Here is a 23,176-nt window from a genome sequence, read left to right as displayed (position 1 = left end):
ACCCTTTATTCTGAAAGTTTGCCAACACAAAAAGAAGTTGAGGAAAGAGATCCAGAGAAATGGGACTACAAGTAGCTTGTATTCTCTTTATTCCATATTTTCCCATTACTCAAATGCTTCGTAAGGACATCATATTACTTTTACCATGTGGGGAAATGCAAATAAAATAACCAATAAACTAGTAAAGGGCACTCAGACTAAAGTTATTTTTTAAATATTCGCTTATTTATTTGAAAGGCAGAGTGACACACACACACACACAGATATTCCACCCTCTGGTTCACTCCCCCAATGACCACAATGGCCAGGCCTGGGCCAGGCTGAAGCCAAGACCCTGGAACGCTATCTGGGCCTCCCATGGGGGTGCCAGGAGCCCATGCACTTGGGCCATCTCCCACTGTCTTTCCAGGTATATTAGCAGACAGCTGGATTAGAAGCACTTGAACCAGCACTCCAATATGGGATGCCAGTGTCACAAGTGGTAGCTTAACTTGCTATGCCACAAGGCCAGCTCCTAAAGTTACTTTTATCAATAGGAATATTTGAATACTAGATTTGATATTGGATCACAGCCTACCAGTGTATTATATATGTATGTATATATATAATATACACACATATATATTTGATTTGATGTCTAATACATAAGCATTATTTGATATTTCACATATATCTCAAAGAATGTTTGGTCCTAAAAGTTGAAGTGGCTCAATAGGCTAATCCTCTGCCTTGTGGCGCCGGCACACCGGGTTCTAGTTCCGGTCGGGGCACCGATCCTGTCCCAGTTGCCCCTCTTCCAGGCCAGCTCTCTGCTGTGGCCAGGGAGTGCAGTGGAGGATGGCCCAAGTGCTTGGGCCCTGCATCCCATGGGAGACCAGGAGAAGCACCTGGCTCCTGCCATCGGATCAGCGTGGTGCGCTGGCCGCAGTGGCCATTGGAGGGTGAACCAACGGCAAAAAGGAAGACCTTTCTCTCTATCTCTCTCTCTCACTGTCCACTCTGCCTGTCAAAAAAAAAAAAAAAAAAAAGTTGAAGTGAATCATCACACTGGCAATTCAGCATTGCAAAAACTGTCTCTCTTTCAGTAGTTCCCCTTACTGGCAATCTAAAGGCCCATGCTTCCCAGTGGGTGTCCACGCAGGTGCGAACACACCTGGATAAGAACAAACTTCATAAAAGAGCATTTCTGTAAAGGGTGCCCCTTCTCTGCACCACCTACTCTGAGTGCCAGCTTGTGACTGCCATTGTCGTGGGCTATTTCATCTCAAAATACAGCTGCAAACAATGCCTAAATGCCCCTTTTAATGCAATATAGTACAAAGACAATACGATCATCAAAAATAACTCACTAAATATTAAGAATACAATAAACCACACCTGTGTAGAATCTGTCATTAACATCAATCCCTCTTTTGTCCCCTCCCCCAAAGAAATTATAAAAACCTTAGCTGCACATCTCTAGGGAAATTGTTTATGATTTGCTCCTATTAATCTCCTTTTTCTTTTCATACTGGGCCTGAATTATTTGCTGACTCTCTTTGTGTTCCAATGATTCATACTCCGTAACAGTAAATGGTCTTTCTTGTATGGGAGCGCTAATGATCTCTTACAGAAAATTCTCGGTCTCCCTTGCTGTAATTGTTCAAGTTCATACTTGAAGTGAAAGCCTTGGCCAATGATATTTCTGTTGCTATGGCTCTTCCAGGCTCCTCTAGGCCTCCTAACTCCATGCAATGCCGAAATTTTAAGCAGCAAGTTCTCCATCAATGCATGGGGATTTCTCATCATTACCTCGCACTGGGGTTAGGGTTGGGGTAGGAGCAGTGAGGGAAATGAATTCTGCATGGTCTTTTTTTTTTTTTTTTACTTGACAGGTAGAGTTATAGACAGTGAGCGAGAGAGACAGAGAGAAAGGTCTTCCTTCCGTTGGTTCACTCCCCAAATGGCTGCCACAGATCGGAAGCCAGGAGCCAAGTGCTTCCTCCTGGTCTCCCATGTGGGTGCAGGAGCCCAAGCACTTGGGCCATCCTCCACTGCACTCCTGGGCCACAGCAGAGAGCAGGACTGGAAGAGGAGCAACCGGGACTAGAACCTGGTGCCCATATGGGATGCAGGCAGAGGATTAACCAAGTGAATCACGGTGCTGGCCCTACATTAGTCTTGTGTTTTCAGTAGTAAAATGAGTAACTTTCATATTGAATGCTAAATGGAAAATTCCCATGCAAGATTTAAAGTTCACCCCATGAAGTAAGATGGCTGTTCCGATGACAATGTGTTATAGCTGTAAGTTAAGACCATAAGGGAAAGAATATTGAGAAAGTGAAGAATAACATCATAGGAAATTGCAGCTGAGTGTCAATAACACAATACAGGAGAACGTAGACACAGGAGCACTGAAATAGGCGGTTATCATAGGGAATCTGCAGATCAGGGGCACGTAGACACAGAGATTTACTGATTTCTCTAAATGCATGTATTTATTTGTCTGAGAGATAGAGAGATGAAGAGTCAGAGAGGCAGAGAGATCCCATCCACTGGTTGGTTCACTTGCCAAACGTCTGCAACAGCTGGGGCTGAGCCAGGACTGAGGCTGGAAACTGGGACTGAAGCCCAGGTCTCCCACATGCGTGGCAGGAACCCAGTGGCTTCATCTCCGGTGCCCCTCAGGATCAGCATGAACAGGAAGCTGGAGTCAGGCATCTAACTCAGACACTCCCGTGTCGGACATAGGCATCCAAACAGCATCTCACCTGCTAGGCCAAATGCCTACTCCCAAACATTTTTAAAAAGAATTATATCTCTCTAGTGTTTTTATAATGTGTGTATTCAAATGATCAGATCACATTACTCTCCATATTCAAATAGCTTATTTTAATTCAGGGGACATACATACAATAAAAACATTGGCTGGACCCATCTTAATGTACAGATTGATACATTTACATATATGTGTGTACATATATGACACATGTATATTAACATATGTACATATCTCATAGAATCACAATCCAGTTTATGACACAGATTTCTTGCATCTCATAAGGTCCCCTTGTTCCCTTTCTCAGTCTAATACTACACAGTGATTAAAAAGTAGTTGATGGGGCCAGCGCCGTGGCTCATTTGGTTGATCCTCCGCCTGTGGCACCAGCATCCCATATGGGCACCGGGTTCTAGTCCCGGATGCTCCTCTTCCAGTCCTGCTCTCTGCTGTGGCCCGGGAGGGCAGTAGAAGATGGCCCAAGCGCTTGGGCCCCTGCACCTGCATGGGAGACCAGGAAGAGGCACCTGGCTCCTGACTTCGGATTGGCGCAGCGCCGGCCATGGCGGCCATTTGGGGAGTGAACCAACGGAGGGAAGACCTTTCTCTCTGTCTCTTCCTCTTACTGTCTATAACTCTACCTGTCAAATAAAAATTAAAAAAAAAAAGTAGTTGATTAGGGGTGGTTGTTGTAACACAGCATGTTAAGCTGTCACTTGTAACTTGTGCATCCCATATTGGAGTGCTGGTTCAAGTCCTGGCTATTCCATTTCCAATCCAACTTCTTCCTAGTGTACCTGGAAAAGCAGTGGATGATGGCCCAAGTGCTTGGGCCTCTGCCATCCACATGGGAGACCCAGATGGAATTCCTGGATCTTGGCTTCAGCCGCAGCTGTTGTGGGCATTTGGGGAGTGAACCAGTGGATGAAATCTCCCTCTCTCCCTCTCTCTCTCTCTTTCTCTTTCTCGTGTGTGTGTGTGTGTGTGTGTGTGTGACTCTCTGACACTGTGCCTTTCAAATAAATAAACATTTTAAAAATAACTAGCTAATTCAGGGGAGGCATTTGCCCTAGCAATTATGACTCTGCATGGGAGGGCTCACACTCTATATCAAAGCCCCTGGGTTTGAGTCCCAGCCCCACTTCTGATTCCAGCTTCCTGCTAATGTGATCCCTGGTAGGCAGTGATGATGGGTCAAGAGGATACGTCCCTGACATCCATGTGGGAGGCCTACATTCAGTTCCAGGCTCTAGTACTTGCCTGGACCAGCCCCAGCTGCTGTGGGCATTTGGGGATCAAGCTGACAGATTATATATATATATATATATATATATGTAATATATATAAATAAATAATTTAAAATTTTTTCCAGTAAGCACTATTTTTTAAAAATGTGTATTTATTTATCTTCATTTCATTTGAAAGGCAGAGAGATGGAAAGATCTCCCATCCACTGGTTCATCCCAAATGCCCACAACAGCTGAGGCTGGGCCAGGAGCCAGGAACTTCATCCAGGTCTCTCAGGTGTGTGGGAAGGATCCAAGTACTTGAGCCACCACCTGCTGCCTCCCAGGGTACGCATCAGCAGGATGCTAGGTTGGAAAAAGAGCTGGGACCTGAACCAGGCTTTCCAGTATGGGATGTGGCCGACCCAGTGACATTTTAATCTGTGTACCAAATGCCCATCCTCCCCTGATTTTTAAGGAGAAAATTTTTTTTGCCAATACTTTAAAGATAACTCAGACTAATTTTATTAGGAATTACATTAAACTGGAATGTTTTAAACAAGTTAATTGTTTTGTCTTTCACATTAAAACACACACACACACACACACACGGTCTACAGGCAGATTGTGAAGGAAGGGCCTGTTTGGAGGCTCCATAGAACTGGCTTTGTTCTTTCTACTCAGCCACTCTTAGCTGTGAACTCTCCCCTAGGTTGTCTCAATATAGCACCCTGCTCCACCCAGGTGTGGTGCCCACCCTCCCAGCAGGAAGGAGGTCAAAGGTGAGGTGTGAAAGGCAGCACCTGCTGAGTCAGCCCCCTTTAAACGTGGAAGCTGGAGCCAATGGCTTCCTGCTGCACCTCATTGGCTGAAGCCGAGTTGTACAGCAGTTCTGCGTGGCAAACCCTGACTAAAATCAGGCTTTAAGAAGAAGAAAGAAAGGGAGAAGAGATGTTGGTGGTTAGTCAGCGAGCAGTGTCGGCCACACCAATGGTCACTGATGGCTCTTTAACAGCCTTTCTTGGAAATGCTTCTTCATTTGCAATGACAAATGCAATCTGCTGTCAGCTCCCAACAGGTTCTGAAACATTCTTAAGATCCCTGACAAGGCCGGCGCCGTGGCTTAACAGGCTAATCCTCCGCCTTGCAGCGCCGGCACACTGGGTTCTAGTCCAGGTTGGGGCGTCGGATTCTATCCCGGTTGCCCCTCTTCCAGGCCAGCTCTCTGCTATGGCCTGGGAAGACAGTGGAGGATGGCCCAAGTGCTTGGGCCCTGCACCCCATGGGAGACCAGGAGAAGCACCTGGCTCCTGGCTTAGGATCAGCACGATGCGCCGGCTGCAGCGGCCATTGGAGGGTGAACCAACAGCAAAAAGGAAGACCTTTCTCTCTTTCTCTCTCTCTCTCACTATCCACTCTGCCTGTCAAAAAGAAAAAAAAAAAAAGATCCCTGACAAAGGTATTACAACAGTCTGAAGAAATATGGCTATAAAATACATTTACCAAAAAAAAAAAAAAAAGGAAATTTTCACAATTAAGAGAAAAAAAATGGGGAAATCCTAAAGGTTAAAAGTGATAAAATTTGCCTAAGACAATCACCAGGACCACCTGAAACCACCCCAAATCACAATGTTTTCACCTGGTAACACATTTCCCCACCCCCTGAAGCTTGCAAAGGAAACTGAGGCAGAAAAAAAAAAATCATCATTAGAATCAGGAGCTTTGATTTAAGCTAAGAATAATTTTTCTAGGCTACCTGCAAGGGACTACCGTCTACAGATCTACAGTCCCTGTCCTGCAGTTGTGAATTCCCCAAATCTTTGAGAGCTATAAACCTTCCTGCATGTGGCAGCCTCCTGTTGGGTGGCACGCTGACCCGAACTGCTAAGAAGCTACTCACTGTCTTCACTCCACTTCCTGGGATTGGTCCTAAATGGGGCCTTAAAAGTGTGTGGAGAAGCTGGCATTGTAGCACAGCAGGTTAGGCTGCTGCTCGTGATGCAGGCACCCATATGGGCATTGGTTCAAGTCCCAGCGGCTGCTCTGCTTCCAAGGCAGCTCCCTGATAATGCGCCTGGGAAAACAGCAGCAAATGACCCAAGTGCTTGGGTCCCTGCCAACCACATGGGAGACCCGGGCGGAGTTCCAGGTTCCTGGCTTCAGCCTGCGCAGCCTGGGCCTGTTGGGCTATTTGGGGAGTGAATCAGTGGATAAAAAGATCTCTCTGTGTCTCTCCCTCTCTCTCTTGGTAATTTTACCTTTCAAGTAAATAAATACATCTTTAAAAAACACTAAAAATTTGTGGGAAACGCATGTTTTGAAAAAACTATGCATAGAATTTGAAAGTGGCTCACACCAAAACAAACATTTTTTTAATTCTATTTTTCCATAGATCTTTTGAAGTCCCATCATATGTTTCTTTCTTTTTTTTTTTTTTTTTTTTTGGACAGGCAGAGTGGGTAGTGAGAGAGAGAGACAGAGAGAAAGGTCTTCCTTTTTGCCGTTGGTTCACCCTCCAATTGCTGCTGCAGCCGGCACATCGTGCTGATCCGATGGCAGGAGCCAGGTGCTTCTCCTGGTCTCCCATGCAGGTGCAGGGCCCAAGCACTTGGGCTATCCTCCGCTGCACTCCTGGGCCATGGCAGAGAGCTGGCCTGGAAGAGGGGCAACCGGGATAGAATCCGGTGCCCCGACCGGGACTAGAACCTAGTGTGCCAGCGCTGCAAGGCAGAGGATTAGCCTATTGAGCCGTGGCGCCGGCCCCCATCATATGTTTCTTTGCAAAAAATAGTAGTGAATTGGATTATGGAGTGCTATACCATATTAGTTCTTCAAAATTCAGAAAATGCATCTGAATTCCAAATAAATTTTATTTCTTTTCATGGATCTTCAACATTAACTCACTGGGTTATTTTTTTTGGCTCCTATTTTTTTTTTTTCTCCTATTACTATTAAAGCTCATTCAAGGGGTTATACATCATTGATTTGACCTGCTTTTCAAATTTCTCTAAGTCTTAGATATAAGAAGTTGAACACAATAGTGTTGCTCATGTGCATGTAGGATTTGGGTTTGCTAGCAGGTATTATACTGAAAAAGAATAACTATTCTTATTCCAATTATATTACTTTCAGTTTTAATGATGATTTGCCTTGTTAGTAAAAAAAAATACTGAGCTTTGTCAAATGATATAAATAAAATATAAATAAATGTAAGGCATTTTGAATCAAAAATACCAAAGTCAGCATCATTGAAAAGAAACAGAAAATGGAGGTGAATAGTTGCCTAAATTCCTCCTTTTGGTTTCACTTGTAATATGCCCAGTCTTCAGTGTTTGTTTCTTACCTGTTTGTACTTAGGAAATGAGCCATAGTCAATGGCTGTAACTATGTGGATAAAATAGGCTTTAACATTTTTTCCCTATTTCTTTTCTTTTTTTAAAAAAATTTATTTATTTGAAAGGCAGAGTTGCAGAGTTACAGAGAGGCAGAGAAAGAGAAAGGTCCTCCCTCTGCTGGTTCACTCCCCAGTTGGCCTCAATGGCCAGAACTGCACCATATAAAGCCAGGAGCTTCTTTCTGGTCTCCACGCGGGTGCAGGGGCCCAAGGACTTGGGCCATCTTCTACTGCTTTCCCAGGCCATAGCAGGGAGCTGGATGGGAAGTGGAGCGGGCAGGACTCAAACCGGCGCCCATATGGGCTGCTGGCACTGCAGGTGGGCGACTTTATCTGCTAAGCCACGGCGCTGGCCCCCCTGTTTATTTTCATTTTATCTGAAAAGCGGGCACACACACATACACACTGATCTTCTGTCCACTGGCTCACTCCCCAGATGCCTGAAACAACCTAGCCTAGGGCAGGCCAATAGAGGTCTCCCAACTGGGTGGCAGGAACCCAAATACTTGAGTCATCATTACTACCTCCCCAGGGTGCACATTAGCAGGAAGCTGGCTCAGAAGCAGAGTAGTCTGGACTCAAACCAGGCACTTGGATATGGGATATGGGTGTCCCAGGCAGCAACTTAGCCCCATGCCACATACATACCCCTGAAATGGAATTTTAAAAATATGAAAGCAAAAACCTATGCTGTAGCTCTGTAGATTGAGAACAGGTTTTCCCTCTCCGATTTACTACAGCTGGGCTGGACTTCTCATCACGAAACTTCCAAAATCTCGAAGTCGAACATTCTACTCTGTCTTTCACTTGCTTAGGAACAGAAGTCTCGTTTCTCTAGGAGATCACAGCTCCCTGCCTTCCTGACCTTATCCCTTTCTCTTGATATGCTGGGACCACGCTGGCCTCATTTTCCTTCCTGGAATAGGCCAAGCTCCTGGCTATCTCAGGCCCTTAGCACACGTTGTAACGTCTTCCTACTCAGCTGCATCTCATGTATTTTTCAAGTCTGGCTCCTTCTTGTCCTTGAAGTCTAACTTAAATGTCAGCTGCTTAGAAATAACTTCCTTAACATATTCCTTCTGGTTTCCTACCCGTTATTCTCTAACTCTATGCTGATTCTTAATAGCACTTACAATTTGCAATTATTGATTTGTTTACTTGGTATTTAGCTATCTTCCTACTACCTTATGAACTCCATGAAGCAGGAGATAAATGAAGTGTTTGCTCAACAAATCTGTGTAGCACCAAGCATCATACCTGGCACATTCTAAGACTTCAAGAACTGAATAAGCAACACAAGTATTACTTGCCCTATGTCTTTCTGTGATTATTTCCATAAAACATTTTATTCCACGTTTTACCTTTTCCAAAACAAACCAACCCAAAAACCATTCAATAATGCACAGATGAGCTTCACAAAGTTTGTGGGAAAATGAAGTTAAAAAATCATTCTATCTCCCATGAAGATGACGATCTCAAAATCATCAAAGAAAATTCTCCTATAGCAAAACAGGTAGTTAGAAATGTGCATATTGGGGCCAACATCCCTGCTTAGCTTAATCTGGATCTCCCAGGTGGGTGCAGGGGCCCAAGCACCTGGGCCATCTTCTGTGGCTTCCCCAGGTGCATTAGCAGGGAGCTAGATGGGAAGTGGAGCAGCCAGGACTCCTATGGGAGGGCAGCACTGGCCCCTCATAAAACCTATTTTGAATCCGGATCTACTTCAGTTAACAGAACAAGGGTAGTAGAAGCTCAGATTCTTCTAAATTCGCCTGGGTCCCTGCCTTTGGGTGAACTGTCTGGTAAAAGCTCAAGAAGTTTTGTTAAATACATAGTGAGTTCTACCTCCTGGTTGACGGTGGACAGACTGTTTCAGTTGTCCTATAATTAATAGGACGCCCCCCTTTTACTCTCCAAGTGTCCTGCTTTAGCTGATAAATTATATACTCACCCTAGCTATAGCTTTCTAAGAATGTCACCTATTAAATGCCAGGCAGGGGTACTAGACCTGTGTGTGTATGTGTGTGTGTGTGTGAGTGTGAGAGAGAGAGAGAGAGAGAGAATTTCTCCACCCTTTTCTTTATCCAGTTCCTTAAAACCCTGTTCCATCCTTGGCTCTTCAGAAACCGGCAAAGAATTTCCTACTGAGTGTGTCCACATAAGACAGATTTTGGTATCTGCCGACTTCGGTGACTTTACATTTCCAATCATTCAGTGTCGCCTTCATGTAACATTACTGTGGTTTTTTTTTTTTTTTTATGTTTCAGACTCCGTCTTTATTTAAAAAGCCCAGTTACCACCAGCAAACTCCTGACTCAGCTCACACGACTAGAGACAGAGCATCCAATTTCCCAGCCCACTTAATTTGAAAGCCTGCCAAGATAGGTGAAAGACCTTATAAATATGTAAAGCAGGAAGTTCAAATTACAGTCAAGTAAATCTCTGGTGATTGATGTTCTTTTCAAAACAATTTTTGAAAGAAACTAACACAAAGCAGCACATTTCTAAGACCACCCCCCCTTAAGTCCCCCCTTTTACCAACGGCTTCCCCGGAGTTCAAACTCAACAATGCACTTGGAGTATTGTATTTATTTTGGATTTTTTTTTTTTTTTTTTTTACCACTTCCTGGAGGCTAGGAGGAGGCACAGTGGGAGGATCCAAAAAAACAGCACCACAGCCATTTTGTTTGTAAGGCGGAGTGGTGAGGTTCTGGCAGCCAGCAAAGGTTTTTTTTTTTTTTTTTTTCCTTCCGAAACCCACTTTTCAAGGGGGAAGGGTGCAGTGTGCCTATTGTTTCCGATTTAACCCCTACCGTCCTCATTCGGTGTCTACTTTCTGTGCTCAAGGTCGTGATCACGGCTTAGCAAACCCAGTCTTTTTTTTTTTTTTTTTTTTTTCCCCAGGCGCTGCAGCTAAGGGAGAGCAGGAATTTTGCTCAGGGATGGCCACCACCTTGGGGGATTGTCAGAGCCAGCCTGGTTTTTTTTTTTTTTTTTTTTTTTGTGAGGGGGTGGCGGTGGCACTCGCTTTCCCAGGGCCATCTTTGCACCCAGCGCCTGTCTCACGGGCGTTTCTGAAAACGGCCAGCAACGTCCTGCATGCGGGGGGTGGGAACCTGCCACGGCTGTGTTCCGTGAGGCCCGGCACGGGCGCCCGCGGGGGGTGCGGAGCGGGCGCCGGGCGGCGCGCGGAGAGCAGAAGCCGCGCCAGGCTCCCGCGCCGCCCGCGGGCCGTGGGCGCTATTGTCTCGCAGGGTCACGGCGCGCCGAGCCCGGCTCGCGCCGTGCGGGCGGCTGTGCTTTTGCGGAGCCGGGTGTAAAATGGCCCGCGCGCAGCGTTTTTTTTTTTTTTTTTTTTTTCTCCCCCGGTCTCTGCTCCTCGCGAGCCGCGCAGAGGCGGGGCCGCGGCGAGAGTGCGGGCCGGAGGGACCCTGCCCCGGCGGCCAATCAGCGCGCGCCTGCTGCCATCGCAAAGTTGTTAACCCCGGAGTCTTCTGGCTGCCGCTCGCCGCCTCGGCTCCGGAGCCTCTGTGGTGTCGCTGCGCCGTCGCCCCCGAGCGCCCACGGGGCCTGAGGCGGGGAGGCCGGCCCGCCGACCGCGCCGCCGAGTCTCACTTTTTTTTTTTTTTTTATGTATTGACCAAATATTTTCAAGATGTTGGAAGACCCATCTGCCGCCTGGAGGCTGTTGTTTCCAGGGACCCAAGTCCCCAGCCTATATTGTGACCATTTTTCCCCCTCAACAACCGGCTGCCGCTTTGCCTCCGCGGATGGTAAGTTTTGTGATTTTTTTTTTTTTTAAAAAAACGTTTCTGTCAGTGGATCTTGGAGGGAGCCGCCGGATTAAGGGGGATTTTCATTGTGTTTCTCCTAACAAAACCCACCTTGGCATATATAACATATATGTGTGTATCTGTGTGTGTGTGTGTGTGTGTATTCTTCAGCTTTGATCTCAGTACCTTCCCCCTAATCCGGATCTGGTTCGTTTTTACCAAAAGAAAAAGAAATAGTTCCCCCCCCCCCCCATTATTAAAGCTAAATGTGTTTGATAGAAAATTCTACTTTCATTCCTGGGAACTACAGGGGGAACTCGGAGGTTTCAAGATGGATTTGTTTTGTGCCAGGAAATGTTGGTCATGCCAAATATGTTCATCTCCTCTTTCTAAAAATTATGTCTTCCCTAATTTGTCCGGGACTTAAATGATCAGCGGACAAACTGGAGATGTAGTTTAAAAAAAAAAAAATTAGGCCTACTGTGGTTCTCTTGATGGATTCCTTGAATGCAAACAACAGAAAAGCCTTTGGAAGGTGGAGGTTGACATAACCGGGTTTATATTAAGTTATGGCTGTTACTAAATAGTGGATCTTTTATTTGCTGATCAGATCTAAACTTGCAGTCCACGATATTTTTTTTTCCTCAAGCTCTTCTTCCGATCTCCTTTGCGGATCTATCTTGTTTTGCTTCAAAAAAGAAAAAAAAAAAAAAGGTCCATTTGGGAGACATTTTGTAATTTTTGGCATTTTTCTAATTTTTTTTTCTTTTTGCACACGGTGGGAGATCTTTTTTGTTTTGCATTGATCTGTGTTGGTGGCGCTGCTGTGCTCCTCAACAATTTATGTCAGTTTCACTAAAAGAAAAAAGGAAGGAAAAAAAAAAGAGGTGGGGCAAGATTTAATCTATTCTCTTATCCCTTTATTTTCTTCAAGAAAGTTCAATTTGCTCAATGGAAATATGCGATGGTATTATTTCAGTGTTTTCTGTGAACTGTGAACTGTGAGGAGAGCAGACATGTCGTCACAGCCAGTCCAGCGGACATCAGGGCAGGCAGTTTCAGTTGTGTTTCATCTGATCTTTTTTATTATCTCTGGATCAGATGATTCCATAAGAAGCTGTGGGTTTCTTCCCTCCTCGGTAACGTTCTGTGTTTTCCTCCCGCTACAAAATCGGATGCTTTAGTGTCTTTTGGTTTATTTGCACAAAATGTTGGAGTTTCAGTTCCCTGAACATTGTAAAAGTTGAATTTCATTTTGAACCCAGGGATTTCTCAAATAACTGTTCTAAGTCTCTCCTGAGGATTTTCTAGTCGTGGCTCATGAAATAGTACCTCCTTTATTGTTTACGACGAGTTTTATTTTGAAATGATACTTCAGTTGGATTGATGGATAGCCTTTTTTTTTTTTTTTTAAGGAAGAGTATTTTGGAATAAGATAATCTTGTAAAGAAGACATGCACAAGTGCTTTTAAGTTTAAAAATCTTGATACATTCCTCAATGCAAGATTCTGTCTTTTCAATCTTTGTTCTGATTGAGAGTTATCTGATGATGAGAGAATATGGGATTTAGGCCCTAAATCTCCCCAGAATAAAAATGTGTTAGGATAGGACTTAGGTCGTGGTGGTCTCTGTAAACATTTAGCTGTTTATGACGACAGTTAGTATGTCCTCAGTTCAAAAAGAAAGTGGTAGCAATCAGTCATTGTAACTTAAAACATACCATTTTGCCATATCAAATAAAAACAACTGACATAGTGTCTCCGACTACCTTTCCATGCCTTTAAATAAGATCATTTTTTGAGAGAGTAAAAATGTCAGGAGTTACTATTGTTTTTACTCACATTGAAATGTGTGTCTCATCACTATTTAATCATTTAACAGTTTGAGGTGAAACAATGTGTGAAAATGACTAGAAATAGTATTTCTGATTTTTTTTTGTCCCCATTATTTATCTGTAGATCCGTTTCCTTGAACTTCAAAAATACTTAGGTGTTATTTTCCTATTTTGTTAATACTGTGTTATAAAAATCTGGAAGTGTTCGCTGTAACGTTTTATTTTTTTGTAAAAGGTAAGACCCCTCCAGATTGGTTTTTGACATTGTAGATTATTGATAGCGTGAAATATTGCAAGTGTAAATATATTATCTAACCCTCTGGGTAAGAGTTCAGTTCTCTGAAGTTGATGTACTGAATAAAATACACTTTCCCACATGATTATTAATAAAATATTCTGTTATTCAGGATGATGCTTTTTTTTTTAATTTTATTTCATCTCTGGGCACTAAAAATGTTTATCTAACGTAGCCCCTTTTAAAAACAAACTGGTGCTATGAAGTCCATATGTAGCTATGCAATGCTCTTTGTTCCTCCTACATCATTGCCTATTACATCATTGATTATGAAGCAACCATTATAGTTAAATCTTCACTTTTTAAGATCACCCATCGATATTTGTATCAAAGAAATTCTTCCGTATGTGCCTCTTACATGATCACTGTGTAAATAAGGAGGTTTAAATCTGTGAGGCAAAAAACAATTCACTGTTTTATATTATTCTCCATTTTAAAATCCACCTGTGCTTTATGATAGCTCTGGATGCTTAGGATGTTAATCCTTTTCTAATTGGTGACATTTTTAAAGACGTTGAGTGATTATGATTAGAATTATAATGTTTTGTTATCATTAAAACCCTTTATTTATTACATTTAGTACATAGAAAACTCAGTTTTTCCTGGTAACAGTTGCTAGACCGTGGACAATTAAAAAATAAAAACACAATTTTTTAAAAATCCCCAATGTCATTTCAGTCAAGAATCCCACACTTCTTTCTTTCTTATACACCGTTTATCAGAGACAGTAGAAAGTAGCAAAATTGACTGTATTAAAATATCATATCATTTTTTTCCATCCTGCCCATCCCTCTGATGGAGGGAGGGGTTACTGAGTAGTGAAAAAACAGGTTGCAGAAATAAGAAAGAAATGAAGCCAAAGACACGGAGAGCTTGTAAACCAAATTCTGAACAATAAGCCTCACAAAAAACAAGCTTGAAATTACGGGGCTTAGTTAATAACAGGAATAAACTGAAAACCATATGAAGATGTAATGTAATGAAGCATGTAATCTTCTAATTTATTAATTTATATTCATTAGCATTGGTAAGGATCGAGGCGATCTCAAGTTGGCCAGACTAGTCAGTCAATGGGTAATGGTAGGGTGGGGTAACAAAGGGAATAAACCTGGAGAGATAGTCTGATGACCTGACATAAAATGCTGAAGATATTAGGCAGGACCAATCTACTCTTACCTTGAAAAGAACTTTTTTTTTTTTTTTTTAGAGGAAGAAAATATAACCCAAAATTTCACCCTTTGAAACCAAGTTCAAAATAGACATGAAATTGTATATTTCTGATTCTATCCACTTCTTGCCTGTATTTCCCAGGCATATTGCATTATTTCCACAAAAATTCAGATACATGACTGTCTTCAGCATGATTTCTGCAAAAAAAAGAGAACAGAAAATAATACACAAAATTAGGGATTTTTGTTCTGACTTTGTTTTGACCTTTCCAAAATGATTCTCAAATGGGAAATTGAAAAGGGAAATAAAGAAAAAAGTAATAATTTCTTTGTGAAAGCGATAGAAGCATATTTTACACTTGATTTGTTCAACATGGGGGTTGCTCTTGATTCTCCTCCCTCCCCCCATCTAGTATGTGCTATGATCAGATATAATATTAAGAAAGAGAAGGAACCCTGCTCTCATGGGATTTATAGTCAAGTGCCGTTCCAACCTCTAGAGATACTTTAAACTTGAGATCTTAGATGTGTGAGGTTCCCCTTGAGAATGAAGGCCAAATAGAATTTATAGAGCTATATGTTTTTCAGAATTATTTGTTTATTTTTATATATTTGAAAGGTAGAGAGACAGAGACACAGACCTGCAGAGAAATCTCCCAGCTGATAGTTCACTCCACAAATGCTTGCAACAGCTGAGGCTGGGCCAGGCTGAAGCCAGGAGCCCAGAACTCAATCCAAGGCTCCCACCTGGGTAGTTGGGACCCACATGCCTGAGCCATGATGTGGCTTCCCAGGGTGCCCATTGGCAGGAGGCTGGAATTGGGAGTGGAACTAGGACTCAAACCCAGGCACTCCCAAATGTGATGCAGCTGTCCCAAGCAGTGTCTTAACTGCTGCATGCCAAATGCCTGCCCTGTGCATTTTTTTTTTAAGATTTATTTATTTATTTGAAAGTCAGAGTTACACAGAGAGAGGAGAGGCAGAGAGAGAGAGAGAGAGAGAGAGAGAGGTCTTCCATCCACTGGTTCACTCCCCATTTGGCTGCAACGGCCGGAGCTGCGCGCTGATCTGAAGCCAGGAGCCAGGAGCTTCTTTCGGGTCTCCCGTACAGGTGCAGAGGCCCAAGGACTTGTGCCATCTTCTACTACCTTCCCAGGCCACAGCAGAGAGCTGGATGGGAAGTGGAGCAGCCGGACCTTGAACCGGTGCCCATATGGGATGCCGGCGCGTCAGGCCAGGGCATTAACCCGCTACCCCACAGCACGGCCCACTGTAAATTTTTTAAATTTAAAATTTAAATCTATGTATATAGGATTTGACAAATTTTAATTTAACCATTATTTGAGTACCAGGAGGGTAATAGCCTCCATGTTTTAACTGGACACCAGATGAATAGATGAGTACCTAATACAAATTTCTATTGCAAAGTGAGAAACAAAACATTGCTTATTTACTTGAGAAAAGACTGAGAGGATTTTTCTGGTAGTTGTAGATGTGCGCATGTCCCTGTGAGGTCCAGTAGGTGAACATTTTCTTAAAAATACGGTAGAAAGGCCGCCGCTGCGGCTCAATAGGCTAATCCTCTGCCTTGCGGCACTGGCACACCTGGTTCTAGTCCTGGTCGGGGCGCCGGATTCTATCCCGGTTGCCCCGCTTCCAGGCCAGCTCTCTGCTATGGCCCGGGAAGGCAGTGGAGGATGGCCCAAGTGCTTGGGCCCTGCACACGCATGGGAGACCAGGAGAAGCATCTGGCTCCTGCCTTCAGATCAGCGCGGTGCGCCGGCCGCAGCGGCCATTGGAGGGTGAACCAACGGCAAAGGAAGACCTTTCTCTCTGTCTCTCTCTCTCACTGTCCACTCTGCCTGTCAAAAAAGAAAAAAAAATACGGTAGAAGTTCATTTTGTACATTTCACTCACACTGTCATGAAATAAATCATCAATATAAATATAAGCGGTGAAAATGCAGAAGTGAAATTGGTGTTAAAGGATTATGCTAGGAGTAAAATACTAAATTTTTATTTTAAAATCTTCTGGAGTAATTTCCAGTGATATATGTGTGGTCAATAAGAAGTTCATGGAAATTGCATAGTATGAAAAACAATGCATGGTGCCAAAATAAATTTATTTTTAAATTCTGTTTTTATGAACTTTTTGAAGTACCCTTGTACATGGAGCAGATTTTCAAATAAAAACAAATGTTTTAATTTATGAAAGCTATATAATTAGACATTTAGCTAATGGTTAATTCCTTAAACACATCACATATGGAGCAGAAAAATAATGCTAATGTTATTTCTATACAGATGAATTGGAAAAGAAGACACTATCTTCATATTATCCTTGTTAAGAATTCTCTATATCCTTATTAAGAATTCTCCATATCAAGAATAATCGCCAAATTATTTTGTTACATGGCCAATGCCAATTAATCCATAGTAGCAGGGTGTATTTATGTGATCTAGTTTGCTCTGATACTAACTTAGAACTCTACTGATAGTAGTATAAAAAATAACTTGTTATTTCAACTAAATCAGTGATCAGGAGGCAAGCCAGTTCTAGTTTTGGTTCAGTAGCTCAACAGTGTTCCCAAGTCCCTTGGTGGTTTCCATTCTCCATTCACATTGCCATCAAGTCTGCAGTATCTTGTCTCTGGGTCACAAGATGGCTGCCAAAAAGCCAAGAATCATGTCCTGATAGTATAGCATTTAAAGTGGTAAGAGCTTCTCTTATCCATCTGTTGATACCAGATGAAATCCTTTCCCAGAAGCCTCACAACATAGTGTTTCCTAGAGCCCACGGCCGGGTTTGCAGGACATGCTTATACCTAAACCAGTCGCGGAGGAGGAGATCAAAGTCACCAGGGTTGGTTTGGCCAGGGAAGAGTATGTAGAAGGTAAATAAACCCTTGTTGATAATCTAGTGTTCATTTGAGTTAGCTCTTATTTGCTTTATGTAAACTTTTAACTGCTTTACATGACAAAACATTAATATTTGACTAACCACAGGCAGGTAAATTAAAAAGCAAAAACTTTTGAGTAGAACTTAACAATGTTCCAGTCTGTAGCCTAAATGCTACCTTTACTATCTCCTTAAATCCTCAGAGTTATGGGATAGGACGGTCATTCTATCCACTTTACAGATGAGGAAACTGAAGCATAGATGCTTGACTTCCCTAGGCTTGGCCCATGTTCTGATGCAGATGAAGAAGCTAGAGTTTGAATGTGGCCAGTCTGAAGTCACAGACTGTATACCGATCTCTGCTGTCACCATAGATATTTGTAAATTTGTATTTTGCAATCTTATACTTTAAATGCACTGTGGAATAGTGCTGCTGGGTCCTATAGTGAATGTGTTATTTTGTATATCTAATTATGTTTCCATAGAATAAGTAATGAATAGCTAATTTATCAGTATATATATCTGAAAATTTGTATGATGAATTTGCTGAAGGTATGCTTATCCATTTCATCTCCTTGGGAAGATCTCATGAAATTCTTTCAGAAGTTGAATTTTTACAGGGGGGGAAAAAGATCAAAGAGTAGAGATTCCTGGAGACCTTGATGAAGTGGGTAAATTCATGATTCATAATACTGCACCCAAAGAGAGCATGGGCTTCTGTGCCACAGTTTGCAAGGCCAATTTTGCGTACGGAACTGCTTCAGTGTACATCCAGTTTGGGATATGTGGAAGCTTTCCCCTCTGTGATATTATTAGGCTGTTGGCCAGACTGTGGATCAGTAGATCTTAAGTGTCAGTGTCCCCAGATCACTTGGCGGGCTGATTGAAACACAGATGCCACTAGGCCCCACCCCTGCAGCCCCAGGTTCAGGGCCTATGGTAGGGCATGAGAATTTATGGTTCTAACATGCTTCCCAGTGATGTTAAGGCTGCTGATCCAGGGACCACCCTTTGAGAACACTACTTGATAATCACATGGTATGTACCATGGTAAATATTTTGGCTTTGAAATATGAATCACAAACTTTAAAGAGTGTCACTTTATGTTTGGCAACTCTAATGAGTCAATACATATATATGCCTGTGTTAAGTAAGAGTGGGCAGGATAGCCTCGCTGAGAAGGTAAGTTGAGCCAAGACTTCAAAAGAATTCTTCTTATGTTGCAGCATTAATATCACGTTTGAGATTTATTGGCCAACAATTCCTGTATGTTTATATTTTTAATTTTCAAAAAATAGCAGTCCATTGTTGACGAGTTATTTTAAAAAGTAGGTGAAAACAGAACTTAATCTACTCAATAGCCGGCTGTATCTGAAAAGGATTTCTGTATCTGTGTTTTGTCCTACCCACCACCACTGCCCCACATTCATGAATAGGATGTGGTTTCCGTGAGATCGAGAAGAGGAGACTGCCATGCCAGTGACCTAAATTTAGCTGTGAAACTCAGGCCACTGCCCCATCCACTGGCCACTCTCCATCCTCCAAGACGGAGGTCAGAACCCCAAATTCTGGAACACCGCAATATGCCAAAGAGTACAGAGGACCTTTTCCAAGAGTTAAATTGCTTTGCTGCGCTATCATTAAGTTGTGAGGCTTAAAAGAAATTTTTAGTGCTGAAGGCCTTGTCTCATTTTTTTCAAGAAACAAATTACTAACATTAATGAGGGAAAAAAAAAGTCAGCAAATGCAATGCCCTTAGTATCCCCGGATGCCAACATAAGCTTCGAGCCATCCGCTGATATTCTGCCGCTGGTATGAAGTATCCTGAGCAAAGGCACGAGCGGTGAGTCTGGGCGAGTGTGTGTCCAAAAGGGCTATTCAGCACCTTTTTAATCACAGACTCAAACTGCTTCAAATGACCTAAAACACCAGAACTTTGCTGCTCAATGCAGTAGTCACTAGCTACATGTGGCTGTGTCTCTAAATTAGAACTCACTGGGGCGGGCGTTGCTGCATGGTAGGTTAGGCATCCTCCTGCGGCGCCAGCGTCCTATGTGAGCGCCAGTTCGAGTCCCAGCTGCTCCACTTCCCAGCTGTTCCAGTCCCTGCTGATGGCCTGGGAAAGCAGCAGAAGATGGCCCAAGTTCTTGGGCCCCTTTATCCCTGTGGGAGACCCCTAAGACGCTCTGGTCTCCAGGCTTAATGTTGGCCCAGCTCCAGCCATTGTGGCCATCTGGGGAGTGAACCAGCAGATGGAAGACCTTTCTGTCTCTCCGTCTCTGTGTCTGTAACTCTGCTTCTCAAGTAAATAAATAAACCTTAAGACAAGTAAGTAAATAAATAAGTTATAATTCATTAAACATTGGAAGTGCAGTTTCGCAGTTAACTGTCCACACCTGGCAAGCTGCACCTGGCAAGTGGCTTCTATACTGGACAGCATAGATTTATGGAACCTTTTCATGACTGCAGAAAGTCCCACTGGACAAGCCTGAGTCCTTCAGACCACTCTTCTGCTTATATGCAGATTATCAGAAACTTAAAACACAAAATGCCAGTGCCGTCTCCCAGGAGATTCTGATGTAGTTGGTCTGGATGGAATCTGGCTTTAAGCATTTTCCAGAAGCTGCCCACGAAGCCCTAACATTGCAGCTAGCATTGAGAACTGCTAGCTTACACAGGCTGATGCTATTGAAGCAAGTCATTAAACCAAAAATGTGGGGGTGGGGTCGGTAGGTTGGTGCAGTTACTTCTTTCTCCATCTTTCAAAGGCTAAAATCCACCTCCTAGGAAGTGAGGGAAGGTCCAAACCTAAATAAAGAATAGTTAGACAAACTAGCTCTGCAAAGTAATGGACTGATTACTTAGTGAACACTAACTTTAGCTGGAAGAAAAACAGCCCTGTAACTGCTCTTCAGTTTTAAGTCTGATGCCCTGGACAATGAGTCTTACATATTGAAAGATTATTCAAAAGTTACTTTGAGTTTAACAAAGGTATATAAAATGTCTTTTTTTTTAAATTTTTTTTTATTTGACAGAGTTATAGACAGTGAGAGAGAGACAGAGAGAAAGGTCTTCCTTCCGTTGGTTCACCCCCAAATGGCTGCTACAGCTGGCACTGCGCCGATCTGAAGCCAGGAGCCAGGTGCTTCCTCCTGGTCTCCCATGCTGGTGCAGGAACCCAAATACTTGGGCCATCCTCCACTGCCTTCCCAGGCCACAGCAGAGAGCTGGACTGGAAGAGGAGCAACTGGGACTAGAACCCAGGGCCCATATGGGATGCTGGTGCCACAGGCGGAGGATTAACCAAGTGAGCCACGGTGCCAGCCCCAAAATGTCTTGTTTTAAAAATAAGATTTATTTACTTATTTGTAAGGAAGAGCAATGGGGAGGGGCAGATCCCATTCCCTGATTCACTCTGTAAAATGGCCTCAACAGCTAGGTCTGGGCCAGGCCAAAGCCAGGAGCCAGGACCTCTATCCAGGGCTCCCAAATGGGTGACAGGGACCCATACACTTGGGCCATCTCGAGTGCATTAGCAGGGAGCTGGATTGGAAGTGGAGAGGCTGGAAGTCAAACCAGCACTCCCATGTGCGATGCTAGGGTCACAAGCATTGGCTTAACCTGCTGTACCCCAGGACTGGCCCATATATAAAATATATTTTACATTACGTTTTTCATTTATTTGTACATAGAGAACCAATTTCATGAATTTCATAGGTACAATTCCAAGAGTACAATCTTAATTTGTTCCTTCCCTCCACCTTCCTTTTTTCTTTTATTTCTTTTGCTGTAACATACTTTCTTTTTTTAAAAAAGAAGATTTATTTATTTGAAAGGCAGAGTTACAGAGAGAGAGAGAGAGACAGAGAGAGGGAGAGAGAGAGAGAAGTCTTCCATCCTCTGGTTCATTCCCCAAATGGCTGCAACTGCCTGAGCTGGGCTGATCCGGAGCCAGGAGCCAGGAGCTTCTTCCCCAGGAGCTTCCTCCAGGTCTCCCATGTGGGTGCAGGGGCCCAAGGATGTGGGCCATCTTCTACTGCTTTCCCAGGCCACAGCAGAGAGCTGGATCGGAAGTGGAGCAGCCGGGACTCGAACTGGCCCCATATGGGATGTCGGCACTGCAGGTGGCGGCTTTACCTGCTGCAGTGCCGGCCACAATACTTTCAGTTTATAATCACCGGCTTAGTGCTCCTCCAGACAAAGAGCTCTACAAGTGAAAAACAGAAGGACTGCTGTTCTGTAGGAGTGTACACAAGGATTATAAACAATAAAATCACAAGATGTCAATTTTACTCATAGACATTGTTGTTTTGTACTTTGTATATTAGCTATTGCTATAAAATATCTTATATACATATTCAATGACAATTCTTCCTCATGTCTTTAAATTTAGTTTTCAGATTTTCTCATATTTATAAATCTTAAAATTTTAGAAATCATGGTCCTTTAAATAATGTTTGACCTCATCTTTAGCATTACTGAATTAGACATTTCCTAACTTTTTACACTGAGTTTACAAACTTTCTAAATAAAATTACCTTCTTTGGTATTTAGTAAACATTTTCAAGAAGTTAAGAAAGTCTTACATATCAAATAACTTCTAAATGTGATTCTTAAATTTTCTTTAATGTTTTGATACTACACATTATTGTTAGGTGTTCTATTTAAAGGTGTAAATAGGGGCCAGCCCTGTGGTGCAGTGGGTTAAGCCTGTGCCTGCAGTGCTAGTATCCCTTATGAGTGCTGGTTCTAGCCCCATTTGTTCCACTTCCGATCCAGCTCCCTGCTAATGCTCCTGGAAAAGCAGTGAGAGGATGGCCCAAGCCCTGGAGCTCCTGCACCCATGTGGAGACCTGGATGAAGCTCCTGGCTTCTGGCTTTGGCCTGCCCCTGCCCCAGCCCCAGCTGTTGCGGCCAATTGGGGAGTGAACCAGTAGATGGTTTGCTTTGCCCCTGCCTCTCTCTCTCTGTATCTCTGACTTTCAAATTAGTAAATACAAATTAAAAAAAATAAAGGTCTGAATAGGTTGAACTCTTGCTCCATTAGGTCAAATGTTCTTAAATAGTACAATTGTTTAACTTAAAAAAAAAAAAAAGGTATTTTGGCTGGCGCTGCGGCTCAATAGGCTAATCCTCCGCCTTGCAGCGCCGGCACACGGGGTTCTAGTCCCGGTTGGGGCGCCGGATTCTATCCCGGTTGCCCCTCTTCCAGGCCAGCTCTCTGCTATGGCCCGGGAAGGCAGTGGAGGATGGCCCAAGTGCTTGGGCCCTGCACCCGCATGGGAGACCAGGAGAAGCACCTGGCTCCTGGCTTCGGATTAGCGAGATGCGCTGACCGCAGCGGCCATTGGAGGGTGAACCAACGGCAAAAAGGAAGACCTTTCTCTCTGTCTCTCTCTCTCACTATCCACTCTGCCTGTCAAAAAAAAAAAAAAAAGGTATTTCCTTTTAATTCCATTGTACATTCTAACTCTTTCTGAAGTTAAAATCTTACCTTTAATCCCACTATGTGTTGTACCAAGCAATTTTAGGTGTTGTTTCCTAAATGAATTCTCAGCTTGTTGAGGTTGCTTGATGAGCCAGCGTTTGTTGTTTTTTGGTTTTTTTTTTTTGTTTTTTGACAGGCAGAGTGGAGAGATAGAGAGAGAAAGGTCTTCCTTTTTGCCGTTGGTTCACCCTCCAATGAACCAGGGTTTTGATTGGAACGTAACTAGATCCTTGCTGGAGACCTGGAGATGACATGCTGAACTTTATTTATATTCTGTGTGTGTGTGTGTGTGTGCCCATGCCCCCTTGACCTTCTTGATTTAGATTTTTGAGTCATATCAC

General features: G+C 43.3%; 1 protein-coding gene across 1 annotated transcript in view; it reads left to right on the top strand.

Moving 5' to 3' along the window:
• Window positions 1-10,925: 10,925 nt before the first annotated feature.
• The window catches only part of EPC1 (enhancer of polycomb homolog 1), a 106,582-nt gene continuing 94,331 nt past the window's right edge, over window positions 10,926-23,176 (top strand). The window contains exon 1 of the mRNA XM_062211139.1: window positions 10,926-11,151. Within this exon, the coding sequence (XP_062067123.1) occupies window positions 11,149-11,151 (3 nt within the window). The 5' untranslated portion in view covers window positions 10,926-11,148. The remainder of the gene's footprint in view (window positions 11,152-23,176) is intronic.

The sequence above is a fragment of the Lepus europaeus genome, chromosome 14 (assembly GCF_033115175.1).
Source record: "Lepus europaeus isolate LE1 chromosome 14, mLepTim1.pri, whole genome shotgun sequence".
In the NCBI taxonomy this organism is placed as follows: domain Eukaryota; kingdom Metazoa; phylum Chordata; class Mammalia; order Lagomorpha; family Leporidae; genus Lepus; species Lepus europaeus.
This window is presented reverse-complemented; position numbering and strand designations above follow the sequence as displayed.